This window comes from Siphateles boraxobius, unplaced genomic scaffold (genome assembly GCF_051911475.1).
Source record: "Siphateles boraxobius isolate OS27281-9 unplaced genomic scaffold, OSU_SipBor_1 33, whole genome shotgun sequence".
NCBI lineage: Eukaryota > Metazoa > Chordata > Actinopteri > Cypriniformes > Leuciscidae > Siphateles > Siphateles boraxobius.
The window spans coordinates 8,178,467-8,197,337 of record NW_027508953.1 but is presented as its reverse complement, the minus strand read 5'-3'; the positions used below and the strand labels follow the sequence as shown (position 1 = coordinate 8,197,337).

At 40.4% G+C, this 18,871-nt stretch overlaps 2 protein-coding genes across 3 annotated transcripts; both read left to right on the top strand.

Annotated features, from left to right (window-relative positions):
• Window positions 1–218: 218 nt before the first annotated feature.
• Window positions 219–7,843, top strand: LOC143701760 (interferon-inducible GTPase 5-like). 2 transcript variants are annotated; one of them, XM_077195330.1, is made up of 3 exons: window positions 219–512; window positions 1,055–1,636; window positions 4,312–7,843. In XM_077195330.1, the coding sequence occupies exons 2-3, from the start codon at window positions 1,069–1,071 to the stop codon at window positions 4,938–4,940; spliced, it is 1,197 nt and encodes a 398-aa protein (XP_077051445.1). In that variant the 5' UTR covers window positions 219–512; window positions 1,055–1,068; the 3' UTR covers window positions 4,941–7,843. The 2 variants fall into 2 exon arrangements, with proteins under 2 accessions (XP_077051445.1, XP_077051446.1); XM_077195331.1 differs by having other exon boundaries at window positions 430–512; window positions 919–1,636.
• Window positions 7,844–8,913: 1,070 nt separating this feature from the next.
• Window positions 8,914–18,790, top strand: LOC143701761 (interferon-inducible GTPase 5-like). The gene is made up of 4 exons (XM_077195332.1): window positions 8,914–9,062; window positions 9,355–9,431; window positions 16,807–17,374; window positions 17,574–18,790. The coding sequence occupies exons 3-4, from the start codon at window positions 16,807–16,809 to the stop codon at window positions 18,200–18,202; spliced, it is 1,197 nt and encodes a 398-aa protein (XP_077051447.1). The 5' UTR covers window positions 8,914–9,062; window positions 9,355–9,431; the 3' UTR covers window positions 18,203–18,790.
• The last annotated feature ends 81 nt before the right edge of the window (window positions 18,791–18,871 follow it).

The window sequence follows — 18,871 nt, the reverse complement described above, 5'->3', positions numbered from 1 at the left end:
ATTGAAAGTATACGTTGAGAAACAAAGATATTATATGACAAATCCCTGAAGTTCCACAAGTAATAGCATACCATAATATGGACAAGCATCGCGAAAATCTTGAATGTGCAAGTTGTGTTTTTACTTTTACGCACTTAATCTGTGCAACGTGTTGCGAGGGAGAACTGCACACACTTCTGATTGGCTGTGATTTGTGACATTGGCTATTGTGTCGCGTTGCTCTTTCGTGGTGTGTATGCGCAGATATTAACCAATGGAGTCTATGTTGGCCATATATAGAGTATTTACATATATCTGACAAGTATTTACAAGTCTCTGCCTGTTTCAGCTGCAGTGAAAGTGAAAGTGGAAACTTCCTAACCAGTGTAGCCTGCATCTGCATTCATTATTAGACAAGCTTGTCCCTTAAAATGACTTGGCGTCTGAACAATTGCAGTGGATAAGTTGGTTTGCGCAAACAAAGGGTTCAAGTTGTTGCCAGTTCTTGCTGTGTGAATGCACGGAACATTTTGGTAAGGTCTCTACGGTCACGATTGTAATGAATTCCTACTGTTTTACTGATCATCCAGATGTCTTAACAGTAATCATTTTCATATTGTAAACTGAAAGTTAAAATTTCTGGTCTATCTGAGCTATCATCATACATGAATGTGAGGCAGCAAAATACAATCATTTATCAAGTATGTATAAATGTGTGTCTAGCAATACTGTCATGTGCAATACATGTGTTGGAAATTTCTTTTAGCAATCAAATACAACATTTAAAATGGCAAATTAATCAGGTTACATTATTAGTAGGCTAATGAATTCTTACAACAATGAGTTTCACATTTGTGAAGGAAACAACAGCACTTGCATCTTGATTTGAAACATAATATAAGATTGAGGAACTGATACATGTCTTGATTTTCTTTATAGGACAAACTATAATAAGCATTTTGCCTAGGACAAAGAACTGTTGAGTTACAGCATGAATAGGGACTTCAGACATTTAAATATTATGGCCTATGTTTTTACATATTTCCTAAAGCATTTTTTATAACACTGTTTACAGATCTTTTTTTTAAGATGGCTATGTTTGAAGATTACTGTATAATAACTCAGGAGGACCTAGAGGATATTAAAGATTCCATATCTACTCAGGATCTTCCATCAGCAATAAAAACAATCAAAGAATACCTCAAACAGCAAGATCTTGTAGAACTTAACATTGGTGTGACGGGAGAGTCAGGTTCTGGAAAGTCCACGTTTGTCAATGCATTCAGGGGTTTAGGAGATCAAGAAGAAGGCTCTGCTGAAACTGGCCCAGTAGAAACCACTATGGAGCCTGAAGTTTACCTTCACCCTAGATACAAAAATGTGAAAGTGTGGGATCTTCCTGGAATTGGAACACCAAACTTCAAAGCTGACGAGTATCTTAAACTGGTTCAGTTTGAACGCTATGATTTTTTCATCATCATTGCTTCAGATCGGTTCAGAGAATGCCACACTCAGCTGGCCAAAGAGATCATGAGAATGGGGAAAAGGTTTTATTTTGTTCGTTCCAAGATTGACTTGTGCATTATTGCTGAGAAGAGAAAGAAGAACTTTGACCAGAATAAGACACTGGATACCATCCGAGCGGATTGTGAAAATGGTAAATTATTTCATTTTATGATAATGATTTGAACAACAAAAAGTTTAAGATGCGTTTAAAATTGTTACATTGAACAAATGTAGTTTACTAATGTAAAAACAACAATAATATTAAAGGGGAAATAAAGCAGTCAGTCAAGTTTACATGATTTACAAGATGGATTTCCACTATAATCAAAAATTATATAAGAAACATGGCAAATTCTAACATATAAAAGAAACACCGTTATATATTTCGCGGCAAGGGCGCCGCCATTGTGCAGTATTATAACCGGTGACGTCACGGGGTTGGTTTGCTCTGTGCCGAGTTCAGTAAAATACAGTGAAAGATGCATGTAAGCTGGTCGAACCAGCGAACAACTAACGTTAGGAACAGTCATTGTTAGCTAACAGCTGTAAGCATGAACTAGCTAACGCTAACTTAGTGTTTAGGTAGTGAACTTTATTAGTACCAGACAAAAAGACGACGTCTAATGTTAATCAACTGCACATGGAAACATTGTTCGCGATGTCTGCCATCATATTCCTGTCTCTTGTCAACACCATGGTTGCAATACATTGTCAAGATCAGCGTCTTGACAGCAGATGGATTGTGCTATCGTGGCGTAATAATCTGTTTGGTTGTAATGTAGGCTATTACTTACCTGAATGAAATGAAATCGAATGTCGTCCTGTGGAATCATTCATTCACAGACAGCATATGAAGATGTTCTTTCAACTAATAAAGATCTTCATCGCTGGCAAACAATTTTGCAGATTTGCTTTCACTAGACTGTACTGTAGGTCCACGGCCACTTTATCTAACGCTCTTGATGTTCTTAAATCTTCCTGTTACGACTACGAGTCGAGTATGAATTGAAAGCGCTTCAGTGATTCAATGCGTGCAGGAAACCGAACAGATCATTCAAACTGATTCGCGAACCGATTTAGACAGATCTCCCAAATCTCGTTATATGCAGGGCCATACAAATTATGGCGTTATGGTGTATTAGGTGTATCTTATACCTGTCAACACTACCGCTTTCCCTGGGAGTCTCCCGTATTTCACATCCATCTCCCGGCCCCTTTCCGTTTTGTTATTTCTCCAGTGAAACTCCCATAATTTGAATGGCCCAAATCTCATTATATGCAGGGATGCAAACGGCGCACTTTATTTTAATGCAAACATGTTGTTAAATGCATAGTTTACCAAGCGCGGTGTATCTTTTTTATGGGCATGATGAGCGATGTTAAGTTTACAAATGAATCACTCTTTTTTTTTTGTCGATTCTGTTCAAAGACTTCATCAAACATGTTGGCAGATCTGTCTAAATACTAATAAAGTTCACTAGCTAAACACTAAGTTATCGTTAGCTAGTTCATGCTTACAGCTGTTAGCTAACAATGACTGTACCTAACGTTAGTTGTTCGCTGGTTTGACCAGCTTACATGAATCTTTCACTGTATTTTACTGAACTCAGCACAGAGCAAACCAACCCCGTGACGTCACCGGTTATAATACTGCACAATGGCGGCGCCCTTGCCGCGAAATACATGGATTTCTCGGGGACGTCATCACTGCTTGCGCACACAGCCAGGGGGCAAAAGACCCGCGGTCTTCGTACCGGAGTAAAGGGTTTCTGATGGCAGATACATTTTGATAGACGTACCCTGCCATGCATTTGCAGTTAGCCATAAGGATGTAACCAAGGCCCTTATGGACATACACCCAGGCATCATAAGGCTTGGCTTTAATGCCTTGCCTTTGACTAGGGAGCACATCTGACCTCAACACGCAAAAATCCGGTACAGCATCAAAGTATTTGACGAGCTGCACATGACCACATAGCACGTAGCATCATTTCTCTTGTATACACACTTGGTGTCTGAATTAGACAATTATATATATATATATATATATATATATATATATATATATATATATCAGGCCATACAATTGCTGGCCACTTTTTGTCATCCACAATCCAAAGATCGTCAGGTATTGCGTAGGGATCTGGCAAGATCTCACCATTGCTGAGAGTAAGTTTTTTTAATATAATCGCCACGGTCGGAGGTACTAAGGCTTCCCACATAATCCATTGTCAAATCTTTGATTTACAGTAAAGTAACGTTATATGTGTGCAGTCATGATATGTTGCAGGTCGTAAAGTAACGTAAACAAGGTTAACTTAGGATATAAAAGCAAATTCGGGCTCTATAGAGGCCATTACATTACTAACTTAGTCTAACATGTCCGGATTTTGATTCGTAAACAGTTGGACGTTTTACATAATGTTATATTAATATGAAACACAAACAAACAGATCCAACTCTGAAATTGCAGTTTATTATTGATTCAACAAGAAATTACAAACAATGCGAAATCTACGTTAATTACAATGTTCTTTTACAGAACTCGGCATAACAGATAGCGTTTTTTTGCCCCCTGGATGCGCGCGCATCCGGTATTGTTTGTATACAAGAAACCCGTGTATAGCGGTGTTTCTTTTATATGTTAACATTTGTCATGTTTCTTGCATAATTTTTGATTATAGTGGAAATCCATCTAGTAAATCATGTAAACTTTACTGACTGCTTCATTTCCCCTTTAAGGATTATATTGAGGTACATAGCCTATTTTTTAGATTTAACAAATCTCTTACTTATTTTATGATGCCCTTTCTTGTTTCTGTCTAGGTCTGAGAAAGATCGGTATAGAGGATCCTGTCGTGTTCCTGATCTCTGGTTGGGACCTCGGCAAGTATGATTTAAATCAACTGCAGGAGAGGATGGAGAAAGAGCTTCCACAGCATAAGAGACGTGTGCTGATGTTGGCTTTGCCGAATATTACACTGGAAATTAATGAGAAAAAGAAGAAAGCTCTGGAGGAAAACATTGGAAAAGTTGCTTTCCTGTCTGCTTGTATAGCTACTATTCCTCTTCCTGGTCTTTCGATCACTGCAGATATAGCCATCATAGCAGACGAGCTGAGAAAGTACTACAGTGTGTTTGGTCTGGATGATCCATCCCTACAGAAGCTTTGTGAAAGATCTGGGAAAACCGTAGAGGAATTAAAGAGCCTGATGAAGTCTCCTCTGCATCAAGGGATAAACACAAGTTCAATATTAACCTTGCTGGGTGCTGCCTCTTTTCTCATATCAGAAGATACTGTTGAGTTACTTGTGAGCTTCATTCCCATCATTGGCAGTTTGGTGGCAGGAGGACTGTCTTATCTGACTATCTCAAGAATGCTGAAGAGAGCTCTGAATGACATCGCTGATGATGCTAGGAACGTTCTGATGGCTTCATTGGAGACTGAAGTGTAAAAGACAAGAATGTTCAACAGCGTTTAGATCTAATTGCTATTGAGGTATTTATAGACAAAAACATGTATGACATTTAATGCAAAATATATAATAAATAGTATGATATAGATTTCACGCTGTTTTCACATTACATGTATTTAAAGGGGACCTATTGTGCAAAATTCACTTTTGCATGGTGTTTGGACATAAATGTGTGATGGCAGTGTGTGTACACAACCACCCAGCAGTGATAAAAATCCACCCACTCCTTTTTTTTTTTTATCCTCATAAATCATAAGCAGTGTCTCCCAACGACCTGTTTTCAGAATGCGGCTTTAGTGACGTCAATAAGCCACAGGCCCCGCCCACGAGTGTTGACAGACACTGCTGTTCTAACATAGAACAGCCCTGATCGTGTTCACAGCGAGTTGATAGTTGTACACATAGACATCATATAGATAGACGCCCTATCGACCGCTACTGCCTATTGGCGCGGACGAGCCGTGGGAACGCCATCTTAAACCGGTCACCCGCTCCGCTCAGTGTAATCTGTTTGGCAGGTGCAATGAGCTGCCAGCGCATTTAATTGATCATATATAACTGAATACCGAACTGATTTTCACGCGGGTTTTTTTGCTGCAAAGGTCATACACGTAGCAACGATACAGGACACATTGAATATTTTGTTCACAAAATACAACTAATAGTACGGTAATGTTAAATGTTAAATCTTACTTGTGTAAAGTACTCCCGAGTGATGGTCCGACGATTTGAGCAGGAATATGCTGCACAGTGCTCTGGCATCTACTGCTGCTATGCAACGCAAATAGGACCGGTTTAAGATGGCGGCCGCATTTCTTGCGCCACAGCGGCAAATAGGGCATCTAGTTACTATATGATTGTCTATGGTTGTACACATGTCTCTATATGATATCTATGGTTGTACACATCCGCCATTGCTGCACTGACGAGAATGTATCCCAAGCGTTGTCGGTGTTGTGTAGCTGGATGTATTAATCCACATAGCTCTATTTATTTACTGGAGCCATATGCCTAATGTTATTGATCATGGCAGTAATGAAAGTGAGAGCGCGCACTTTATTACAGATCATAGCAGTTGTTTTACGGATACAGTTTACCAGTTTATTAAGCAACCCCTGAAAAGGTGTGTATATATTTGTTTACTGTTAGTTGTAACGAGTGTTTTTTGTACTTCGCTGTGTATGTTGATGATAAGGAAAGGGAGAGAGTCTATGGATAAGACTTTAATGCGGACTTCTTATACAGTGATTTTCTGGAGTAAAACTGACGCTTCATCCTATGTGTGATGTAAGTTACAATAAACTTTATTGAACTCATCAGTATATATTTGGCCAACATTCGGAAGTGGTCCGCTAACGGTACAACAGGCTTGTACTAATAGTGGATAAAAAGCAAGATGGAAAAGTTATAACCGTAATTAAACTAGACTATACCTGTTCTATCTCCATACAGCATATATTATCTGGCTCTGTGGGCATTATTGTCCGACTCCGGGTCGAAATGAACACGGCTACTGAGAGTTTATGTTTTCTGATATCATTCCGTGAGATGAGATTGTGCTGAGGGTGACAGGCGGCGCGAGCTCGTGAGGCTCCGCCCTCTGGGCCAGCAGCAGCTGCTCTTTTGCATTTAAAGGGATACACACTAAAACGGTGCGTTTTTCTGATCCTCAAAAAGTGACAATTTAAACATGCTGTAAAAAATGATCTGTTCGTATTTTGAGCTGAAACTTCACATACACACTCTGGGGACATCAGAGACTTATTTTACATCTTGTGAAAAGGGGCATAATGGGTCCCCTTTAATTATCTATTAGCCTACTTTTATCCAAAACAAAATACAATTTAAAATACAGACATGTGATTACATTTATACGTTTTTTACTTTTTGGAGAAATAACTTTTGTTTGCAAATATATATTTGCCCAAAATTTGCATTTCTTTACATCATGTTGTGTCTTTCCTACTTGATAGATTGCTTTTGGCCCTCTTTTCTTCCAAGTTACTTTCCACAATAAAGCCTCAGCTGTCACTGCTACTCTTGACTACATTACATTAAAAACATTTATCACTTTGTGATAAGTTACCGTTTGTGTGTTGGCTCATCAACAGACTCCTCCAAACCTGGTGAAAGATAGAAAGATCAATATTCCAGATTCAGTCATTCAGTTTCTCTTTCTTTGTTGTTACCCACCTACCTGTACATAATGTGTTGAATAAATAGCATCTGGGTTCAAACTTAAATGTAATAACTTAAGAAGCACAATTACATCCCAATATTTTTAAATATAAATACAAGTACAATTGGCCAGACAAAGCTGGAGTGTCAAAGGTTGTTAAGATTTAATATCAGCTGTTTCAACAATCAGCTATAACTATTGCCACAGTGACAATAGCCATGGCTATAAATCAACTGACATTGCAGTTTGTTCAAGTGGGCAGGGCAAATCATTTTATAAAACTTAAAATTAATGTAAAAAGTAAGGTTTCATTTACAGTATATCTTGATGATCACAAAATAAAAGATCCATATAATCTTTCTCACTGTTAAAATGGGAGTTTCAGCTGAAACGTCTGGGTTTCCCTTACATTGCTCAGTAATCATATTATTTTATTTTGCTTTTTTTTATTATTTTCTTTGTTGCTGATTTGCATGTGTGTATTTGGATGCAAATTTCAAACATTCTTAAAATCTCTTATTCATGTTTAACTTCAAACCTGGGTGTGTACAATCGTTGTCAGGTTCTTTTGAGGCAGTGCCGATAAGTCCTGACACTCTTTATTCTCATTGTACTGCTTTTCATTGATAAATTACAGACTCTGACATACTCCAATCAGCCAAATAATAACTTTAAATAAAGTTATTTTATTTTAAACTAAATGTGTATTAATTTGTAATCATTTATCAAGGATTAAGGAGTTTTTGTTCAGATTTTTCTTGTGTGTTATGTGCCACATTAACTTATATTTGCAAGTACTTTCATCACAATTCATTCATTGTTTCCCTTCAGGAAACAAACAGGTCAGTGCAGCTCTGAATAAAAATACCATGCTATTTTAAGCCTCAGTGAATGCAGATATCCACCCAGTGTCCAAAACAGGGCAGTTAAAAAAATAATGTTAAATTAAACCTAAAAAGATTACAAAACTAGCTTTTAGCATTTCATCCACTTTCCTAACCACTTTCTTTGTCCTTGAAGTGGTGCTTTAAATCTGATTAATTTTTTTTTGAAAAATATCTTACTGTCAAATAGTACTTTAATGACTTTAAAAAAAAATGTATATTAAATGTTTAATCATTTGTAATTATTTATTAAGGACTAAGGAGTTTTGGTGATTGTTCTTATGCCATGTGATTTTTTTGAGTATTTGCTTGTATTTTACGTCAAGTGGGGTTCAATCAAACATTTTTATAGATCCCGAACACAGCATCTAAAATTACTATAATTTATATATGAACATCTTTAGAGATCTCCAAAAGTTTATGAATCTTTATTGAATCTATAAATACTCAATTGGGTGGTTCTGTTGTATTTATAATCAATAAAATGAATTACATTATTTTCAATTTCATCATATTTATTTAATGGAACAGACAGATGATTTTAAATGATCACATTTCGCTATGTTCTGTGTGACTTTATGTGCCGTATTCAACTCTTATAATGTAAGAGTAGCCTTTCTGTCTGTTTTTGTTGTTGTTGTTTGTTTTTGTGTTTTTTGGCTACAGTTTCTGTTCCCGGTCTTACATTTTTCTGTAGATTTGTATACATTGAGCCATTGTAAAACAACCAATTTAAATCTGCATGAATTAGCAAAATCTTCTCACTATTTAGACTGCAGTTAAATGGGTCTATCAATGGCACTGGATGTTAATGTCTATATTTCAACACATGAACTCCAGGTAAATATTTATGTCCTTCTGACTCTAGTTCCTGTGGTGATTTGGCAGTGAAAGTGAAAGTATTTTTTTGGGCGGATCTCTGCTTTTGTTTTATGATCAGTGTAAAAGTTAATAGGTCTGCACTCTGCGCAATAACAAGCTTCATTTCAGATCTGCTGTCAGTGTCTTCTTGCTGTGTGGATTGTTTAGAAGATTTTGGTAAGAATGATGTTTATAGAACTTTTTACAGCAATATATTTCATATTGTAAAAGGAAATGTTCAATGTTTGTGCTATCCTCATTAACAAGTGTGATCAAGCGAAATAGAAAAAAAATCATTTAAAGTCTTCAATGCTTGTAATGTCAAATCCATTTTAGTATCTTTTTTTTTTTAGCAATCAAATGTTACATCGAAAATGCCTGTTGAATCAATAAGGCTGTATATCATAAGAGTAATTTGTGCAATCATTTTCAGTCCTGATTGAATATTTCAAACTTTTCTTTACAACAGTGAATTTCACGTTGGTGAAGGAAACAACACTCTATTCTTAGTCCAAGTTCCTGTGTCTCGCGCTCTGAAACATAAAGGTTAGTTTGAACAGATAAAAGGGGGTAGCCTAACGCTCTACAGTTCAGTTTTCAAACTGTAACGTTTTTTCAAAAAAGCTTAAACACAATTTTTGAAACTCTGGCTCCATTTCTCAAAACTAAAAAAAAAAAAAAACTAAAAAACGCACAAGCTGCAAAACGTCATATCTTGCAAAAGCAAACACTTCATTCAAAACTATTTTAACTCTTCTAAAAATGCTATTTTGTGAAGTAGCTCTATACACAAACATAAAATGATTAGCCTCATACTTGCCAAACTACACACAGATGTGAAAAATATAAAATGTTTTGCTTGTTCAATGGGCAGTGGAGTGTAGGCTACATGGAGTTTGTCACACTTACATGTATGTGTACAAATTCACTGTATATACTGTATGTATGCACAATTGATGCACCTTACAGTTATTGAAAGGAACTGAATCAACTCTGCACTGATTTGAGCTGAATATGGCCTGTTAGACCTGCTTTACAGCATAATTTGAATTCTTTGTTATTGTGAAGCTGCTTTGAAACAATCTGTAGTCTATTGTGTTACAGCGCTACAGAAATAAAGATGACTTGACTTGTATGCATTATTCAGTATATATTTACAAAATAAACAGAAATGCAAGGGTCAAAAATACATTTGCTTCCCAAACATTGAGTTTGATTTCTAAGTGATCAATTTATGTACAAGTGTTTTTCACATGATCATTGGGTGTAGGCCATCATAATGAGTGTGACATTTAAGTGTTTACCAAATTAAACAAAAGAGCTGTTCGTTTTGAGTCATGAGTGTAATGTAGAGAAGCCTTTTTAGAGTTTCGTAAAAAGTTTGTTTTACAATATCTAACTGAGATTAAAGCCCGTGCTGTGCTTGTAGACTTGGTCTGAAGATTAGGTATAAGAGTCATGTTTCGCGGGCCTCACGTTCCACTTTTAGTTTTTTTGCATTTAAGATCTCTTGTGATGTCCACATGGTTTGCATAAGCACAGAAATGTGTGCAGAGCAAATCATTTTACGAAACTTAAAATGAGTTTATGATTTGTATTGAACTATTGGAACTAAAAGAATGGTTTCACGAATCGTGTCTTGATAAATGCAACAAACCTACAAATACCTAAATTACAGTTTTAAAAAAAATGCACAAACACTAAAAGTTGAAGTATTTTGAACATATACATTTCTGTATATTTTTCAAATATATACATGCATACAAGTCAAGTCACCGTTATTTCTATAGCAATTTACACAATACAAATTTTTTTCACAGCAAATTCACAATAGTACAAAAATCTGTTCTGCTGTAAAGCAGGTCTATGTTACACATATTCCATTGTGTTTTTCTTTAGATTCGTTATTTTACATTTTCACATCTGTATGCAGTTATGTGGCTAATCATTTAGTTTTTTTTTCATATTTCTTGAAACCATCACTCACTTTCTCAAAACCTTAAACACAAAACCAAATTTTCAAACCACATTCAGAGAATCTCTGACTCTTCTGGCAAAATCAAACAATTGCCTCAAATGTCATGATTCTGCCTTAGTGTTCTTGATTTTCCCTGGTCGTGAGGCAGGATCATGACAGAATCATGTTTTGTGTACAAGCGCATGGTCTGTTGTTTGGGCCATGTGCTTGTGTTGTCTTGTTATGTAACTCCGCCCCCTTGTTACCCTCGTCTTGTCATTATTGTCTAGTCAGTTTCACCTGTCCTCGTCATTAGTGTTCCCTATATAATCCCCTTGTGTTTGCTGTCCTGTGACGGTTCATTGTTTGACGTTGTTTGATACTGTGATTCCTATCTGCGAGTTTACTTACCTGTGAGTACCTTGTGAGAGTTTTGTTTAGTGTATTACTGTACATGTTTCTGTTGTTAGTTTATAGTTTGTAAAGTCTTAGTCTAGTTTAGTCATTCCTGTTCCAGTCCCGTTTTGCCCCCTCGTGGGTTTTGTTTTCCCTGTTTTTGTCTATTATTAAATGTTGTGTCACCGCATCCTGTCTACGCCTGGGTTCATCCGCCACCCACATAACAGAATGAACCGACCAGAACAGAACCCAGCAGACAGTATGCCTGATGAACATCCTGACCATCTTGTACATTGGTGGCAGGAGGCGATTTCCGATTCCAGGAATGGAAAGCTTCCGTTTCCTTCCCAGGGTGAGCGGACCTTGAGACAGTATGCCCGGGTCACGGAGGGAGGCGGTTCTTCTTGCCTGAGTCTCTAGTCAATCGCTACCTCATCGTGGGCCTAAATGTTCTGCCTTCTCTGGCTGAACGGGAGAGTCTGGTTCGCCGCCCGTTCCCGGATATGGTGGCCTGCTTGTCAAGGAAGGATTCGCAGGCTCCCACCATGTCGTCTTCACCCGGCACGCTTCCTGTCATCCCGGAGGTTCGTACGATTGGCGTCCTGACGCTGGGAGACCAGACTCACCTTGTTTCGACTCGAGAGGCATCTTCCACACCTGCTGACCTCCGCGGTAAACAGAGGAGACGGGTTTCTTGGGATTCCCCATCGGAGTCATCGTCATCTGAGCTGACCCAACCAGAAGTGGTCTTTTCTATTCCTGTTTCGTCCCCCATTGAGCCCGGCCAGCCAATCGCGAGCCCCACTGTGACCATTGCCCCGCGGCCAAAGAGAAGGAGAAGAAAGGGAACTTCCTGTTTCCCATCACCCTCTCCTGACTCTGCAGCCACAAGCGTGGTTCCTGAGGTTGCAACAGTAAGCGTTGTCCCAGAGTCTGCAGCTGAAAGCGCTGTTCCTGAATCTGCGGCCGCGAGCGCGGTTCCTGAGGTTGCAAAAGTAAGCGCTGTCCCAGAGTCTGCAGCTGTAAGCGCTGTTCCTGAAGCTGCTACTGTAAGCGCCGTTCCTGAATCTGCAGCCGCTCCAGCAAGCGCCGTCCCGGAGCCCGCTCCAGCAAGCGCCGTCCCGGGGCCCGCTCCAGCAAGCGCCGTCCCGGAGTCAGCAGCTGGTTGCCCGGTTAGAGAATCTGCCTCTGTGAGAGCTGCGGCTGATCAAGCTGCAGAAGCAGTACTGCAAGCTGTGTATGCTAGTAAGAGGATGCCTATCGTTGTTGCTGCCGAGACTCTAGCAGACTACCTAGCCAAGCTTGTCAAGATCCTCGATGTGCCCGTCATGTCTTGTCCCGAGCCCACTGTGTCTGTGAGCTCTATTCCCAAGCCTACCACCGCACCCGATCCTGTCCCTGTGAGCGCTGCACCTGATCCTGTCCCTGTGAGCGTTGCACCCAAGTCTGCCACTGAGAGCGCTGCACCCAGTCCTGCCCCTTCGCCTGCCATGTTCCCCGTCAGGAGTCCCGTTTCCTCATCGTCTGAGTCTGTTGCTGCTGCCGCCAATCCAGTATCCCAGTCTGTCTTCCCGGTCGCCCCTATCTCCACTAATTCCCGGACTGTTTGTCCGTTTGTCCCTGTTGCCACTAGTCCCCAGACTGTTTCCCCTGTCTCCACCTCCCCTCGGACTGTTCCTTGCGTGTGCCCATCCAGTTTTCCCCGGACTCCCTGCCCAAGATCATCACCTTGTCAACCCAAGACCCCTAGTCCACCTATTCACCCTGGACTGCCCCCTAAGAACTTTGCGTTTCCTCCTCCTCCCCTGCCTTGTTTATTGTTTTTGATGTTTCACCCCAACCCAGTAATTGTCTTTTCGTGTATGCCTTTGTTAGTTTTTGTCATGTATTGTTGGTTTGTGTCTTTGTCACAGTCTGTCATGTCCCGTGTTTAATGTCCCCTTGAGGAGTGTCTGGAAGCCGCTCCTTAACCAACCAGAAGTGGTCTTTTCTATTCCTGTTTCGTCCCCCATTGAGCCCGGCCAGCCGATCGCGAGCCCCACTGTGATCATTGCCCCGCGGCCAAAGAGAAAGAGGAGAAGAAAGGGAACTTCCTGTTTCCCATCACCCTCTCCTGACTCTGCAGCCACAAGCGTGGTTCCTGAGGTTGCAACAGTAGGCGTTGTCCCAGAGTCTGCAGCTGTAAGCGCTGTTCCTGAAACTGCTACTGTAAGCGCCGTTCCTGAATCTGCAGCCGCGACCGCCGTCCCGGGGCCCGCTCCAGCAAGCGCCGTCCCGGGGCCCGCTCCAGCAAGCGCCGTCCCGGGGCCCGCTCCAGCAAGCGCCGTCCCGGGGCCCGCTCCAGCAAGCGCCGTCCCGGGGCCCGCTCCAGCAAGCGCCGTCCCGGGGCCCGCTCCAGCAAGCGCCGTCCCGGGGCCCGCTCCAGCAAGCGCCGTCCCGGGGCCCGCTCCAGCAAGCGCCGTCCCGGGGCCCGCTCCAGCAAGCGCCGTCCCGGGGCCCGCTCCAGCAAGCGCCGTCCCGGGGCCCGCTCCAGCAAGCGCCGTCCCGGGGCCCGCTCCAGCAAGCGCCGTTCCTCAGTCAGCAGCTGGTTGGCCGGTTACAGAATCTGCCTCTGTGAGAGCTGCGGCTGATCAAGCTGCAGAAGCAGTCCTGCAAGCGGTGTATGCTCGTAAGAGGATGCCTATCGTTGTTGCTGCCGAGACTCTAGCAGACTACCTAGCCAAGCTTGTCAAGATCCTCGATGTGCCCGTCATGTCTTGTCCCGAGCCCACTGTGTCTGTGAGCTCTATTCCCAAGCCTACCACTGTTAGCGCCGCACCCGATCCTGTCCCTGTGAGCGCTGCACCCGATCCTGTCCCTGTGAGCGCTGCACCCGATCCTGTCCCTGTGAGCACTGCCCCCCGATCCTGTCCCTGTGAGCGTTGCACCCAAGTCTGCCACTGAGAGCGCTGCACCCAGTCCTGCCCCTTCGCCTGCCATGTTCCCCGTCAGGAGTCCCGTTTCCTCATCGTCTGAGTCTGTTGCTGCTGCCGCCAATACATAATCCCAGTCTGTCTTCCCGGTCGCCCTATCTCCACTAATTCCCGGACTGTTTGTCCCTGTTGCCACTAGTCCCCAGACTGTTTCCCCTGTCTCCACCTCCCCTCGGACTGTTCCTCGCGTGTGCCCATCCAGTTCTCCCCGGACTCCCCACCCAAGATCATCACCTTGTCAACCCAAGACCCCTAGTCCACCTATTCACCCTGGACTGCCCCCTAAGAACTTTGCGTTTCCTCCTCCCCTGCCTTGTTTATTGTTTTTGATGTTTCACCCCAACCCAGTAACTGTCTTTTCGTGTATGCCTTTGTTAGTTTTTGTCATGTATTGTTGGTTTGTGTCTTTGTCACAGTCTGTCATGTCCCGTGTTTAATGTCCCCTTGAGGAGCGTCTGGAAGCCGCTCCTTAAGGTGGGGGTTCTGTCATGATTCTGCCTTAGTGTTCTTGATTTTTCCTGGTCGTGAGGCAGGATCATGACAGAATCATGTTTTTTGTACAAGCGCATGGTCTGTTATTTGGGCCATGTGCTTGTGTTGTCTTGTTATGTAACTCCGCCCCCTTGTTACCCTAGTCTTGTCATTATTGTCTAGTCAGTTTCACCTGTCCTCGTCATTAGTTTTCCCTATATAATCCCCTTGTGTTTGCTGTCCTGTGTCGGTTCATTGTTTGATGTTGTTTGATACTGTGATTCCTATCTGCGAGTTTACTTACCTGTGAGTAACTTGTGAGAGTTGTTTAGTGTATTACTGTATCTGTTTCTGTTGTTAGTTTATAGTCTAGTTTGTCAAGTCTTAGTCTAGTTTAGTCATTCCTGTTCCAATCCCGTTTTGCCCCCTCGTGGGTTTTGTTTTCCCTGTTTTTGTCTATTATTAAATGTGTCACCGCATCCTGTCTGTGCCTGGGTTCATCTGCCACCCACATAACATCAAAACCATTTTATGCTCAAAATCAAGCAATGCTTTCAGATCATACAGCGAGTCCATTTTATAAACACTACAGATCATTCATTAGACACTACATCAAAAAATGGAGAACACAGAATCCAAAGCATGCAGTTACAGAAAGTATATTGTAACAAAGTAAACTAATTATGCAATTACGTAAAAAAAGTATAGTAATGACAACTTTCAGTAGTAAGGTGAATGAATTGTATTCTGTATGCACTGCAAGTATAAATGAATATTGTACAGTATTGACTGTCTGTATATTCAGCACTTGCATACTGTGAAAATACAGTGACCCAACTGCAAAAGCCAAAAAGGTTACAGTAAAAACTCTAAATGAAACGCATGTTACAGTACATTCAGAAGAGTGGTGCAACTGCAAAATCAAGGTCAGTGAGAGATTTTATTCTGCTTCTGCATCATATCTTCATGTTGGGTAAGGCCGAAGTGTCATCCACATGACACTGTCATCTCTGTAGGTAAAGGGAAAAACCCTAAAGAAAGATCCAACCTTGACAACATTCTCCACACCTTGCTCTTTCTCATCCTCCTCTTCCTCATTGTTCACCAACTCTTTTACACATACTCTTCCTTTTATATTGTTTCAATCCATTATTGGTATCAACATTCAGTGCAACATTTTGAGTCAATTTTAAGACTCTGAACTGGCGTGTATTATTGGTTTGGTCACATCATTAGAAATAAGTATGAACAATTTTGAGTCGTTGGAACGATGACAACTGTGTTTTATGTGTTAAACCTTTGCCTGTCTGTGTTTAGCGTTTTAAAACATAAGTGCATCACAGTGACCAATGTGTTTTAGTGAGTGAAAATGTGTTTAGGGTTTTGAAAAAAGAGTGCATGAGATTTGCAAACAGTGTTTTATACCTGAACTTTTTTAATGTTTTACAGAAAGAGTGATTTATTCGACAAATTGGTTAAGGCTATTGAGAATGTGGTCTAGTGTTTTAGCAATCAGAAAAACTGTAATGGTTTGTGTGTAGTTACTACGCAAAAACACAATTTTTAGAAGAGTTCAAATAGTTTTGAATTAAGTGTTTGCGTTTGTAAGAGATGTGTGACTTTTTCCATCTTGTGTGCATGTTTTGAGGTTGTGTGTGTAGAGCTTTGAGAAATGGAGCCATTTCAGAAATTGTGTTTAAGCAATTTTTAAAAACTGTAAAAGACTATTTAGTTGATGGCCCATTTTAACTCCCATCAGTTAAAATTGGGATTTTCCCTCAGTTTCCCAGACAAGGCTTAAGCCTAGTCCCAGACTAAAATGCATGTTTGCGCTGTTTTTTCTGAAATCAACCTGCACTGACATATCTTGAAATATGTTAATGCCATTCTTTTGTCTCAAGATGCACACCAGTAATGTTTTTAAGGCACTTTTATAAAAAGCTACTTAAATATTTTAATTAAACTAAGGTCTATAGCCCTGTCTGGAAAACTGGGCCTTTAAGTTTCAGCTAAGATGGGCCAACACATAGAAAGGTACTTTCATTTTAAACTGTTGTTTTAAGCAAAATCTTTTCGGCAGTTTCTTTTTATAACATTGTTGAATTTGGCGGTACTTTTTTAGATGGATATGTTGGAAGATTACTGTATAATAACTCAGGAGGACCTGGAGGATATTAAAGATTCCATATCTACTCAGGATCTTCCATCAGCGATAAACACAATCAAAGAATACCTCAAACAGCAAGATCTTGTAGAACTTAACATTGGTGTGACGGGAGAGTCAGGTTCTGGAAAGTCCACGTTTGTCAATGCATTCAGGGGTTTAGGAGACGAAGAAGAAGGCTCTGCTGAAACTGGCCCAGTAGAAACCACTATGGAGTCTAAAGATTACCTTCATCCTAAATACAAAAATGTGAAAGTGTGGGATCTTCCTGGAATTGGAACACCAAACTTCAAAGCTGACGAGTATCTTAAACTGGTTCAGTTTGAACGCTATGATTTTTTCATCATCATTGGTTCGGATCGATTCAGAGAATGCCACACTCAGCTGGCAAAAGAAATCATGAGAATGGGGAAAAAGTTTTATTTTGTTCGTTCCAAAATGGACATTTGCATTACTGCTGAGAAAAAGAAGAAGAACTTTGACCAGAAAAAGACACTGGATACCATCCGAGCGGATTGTGAAAATGGTAAGTTATTTCATTTTATGATAATGATTTGAACAACAAAAAGTTTAAGATGTGTTTAAAACTGTTACATTGAACAAATGTAGTTTAGTGTAAAAACAACAATATTAAGAATTATATTGAAAATGGTAAATAGCCTATTTTTTAGATTTCACAAATCTCTTACTTATTTTATGATGCCCTTTCTTGTTTCTGTCAATAGGTCTGAGAAAGATCGGGATAGAGGATCCTGTCGTGTTCCTGATCTCTGGTTGTGAGCTCGGCAAGTATGATTTAAATCAACTGCAGGAGAGGATGGAGAAAGAGCTTCCACAGCATAAGAGACGTGTGCTGATGTTGGCTTTGCCGAATATTACACTGGAAATTAATGAGAAAAAGAAGAAAATTTTAGAGGCAAATATTGGAAAAGTAGCCTTGCTGTCTGCTTTTGTGGCTACAGTTCCTGTTCCCGGTCTTTCAATTGCTATGGATTTCGCAATTGTCAAAAAAGAGATTGAAACGTACTACAATACATTTGGTCTGGATGATCCATCCCTAAAGAAGCTCTGTGAGAAATCTGGGAAGACCATTGAGGAACTGAAGAGTCTGATGAAGTCACCTCTGCGTTTTGGGATAAACCCAGCTTCAATATTATCTTTATTGGGTGCTGCATCGCTGGTTGTGGCTGAAAATGCAGTTGAGTATGTTGCGAGCCTCATACCCATTCTTGGAACTGTGGTGGCAGGAGGAATGTCTTACATGACAGTCTCAAGGATGCTGAAGAGAGCTCTGGATGACATAGCAGAAGATGCCAGAAATGTGCTAATTGCTTCAGTGGGAACTGCTGTGTAAACGTAACAGAACGTGCCAGGACAGAATTTATTCAACTGGAATAAATATACATGATATAATATATAATTAACTGATAGTATGTTTGGTTTTAGCACTCTCTTCCTTTTAATTTACTTTCCCCTTGGATAAATAATGCTGCAACATCACCTCTGTTGCCACTGCTGCATTTATGATGCCTTACATTAAAAATAATAATGTTTTATTTACATGTGCATATGTCTTCTCATGTATAGGTTTTACCAAATTAACCAAAACAAATTCACTCTGTCATTTTATTTGCATCTTACCTGCTCTCTGGAATAATTCTGACTGCTCTTTTGTGCCGTCTAGTCAAAATATGACTAGACATATATTGGAACAATTAATGAGTATGTACACTTTCTGTATGATAATTATTAAGTGTTCAGTTTTCCCACTCCTCATTCGTGTTCTTGGTTTCAGCTGTGTTCCATTAATTGTCCTCGTTTGTGTTTGCTATATAAGTTAATCCCTTACATTCATTCTATGTTCAGTCTATGTTTATAGTGTGTTGCCTTGCTTGTCTGTTTATTCTTTGTAGTATCATCATTAAACTTTGTGTTGGAATTATCCTCATCATCTTCATCTGCTTTCCTGCAACCACCCATGACAGATGTACTAAAAACGGAAAAGTTTTTCCTACGGACGACT

Coding starts and splice junctions, on each gene's coding strand:
- LOC143701760 (XM_077195330.1), top strand. CDS start 1,069: ATGGCTATGTTTGAAGATTACTGTATAATAACTCAGGAGGACCTAGAG. Junction 1,637..4,311: donor CCGAGCGGATTGTGAAAATG/GTAAATTATTTC, acceptor GTTTCTGTCTAG/GTCTGAGAAAGATCGGTATA.
- LOC143701761 (XM_077195332.1), top strand. CDS start 16,807: ATGGATATGTTGGAAGATTACTGTATAATAACTCAGGAGGACCTGGAG. Junction 17,375..17,573: donor CCGAGCGGATTGTGAAAATG/GTAAGTTATTTC, acceptor TTCTGTCAATAG/GTCTGAGAAAGATCGGGATA.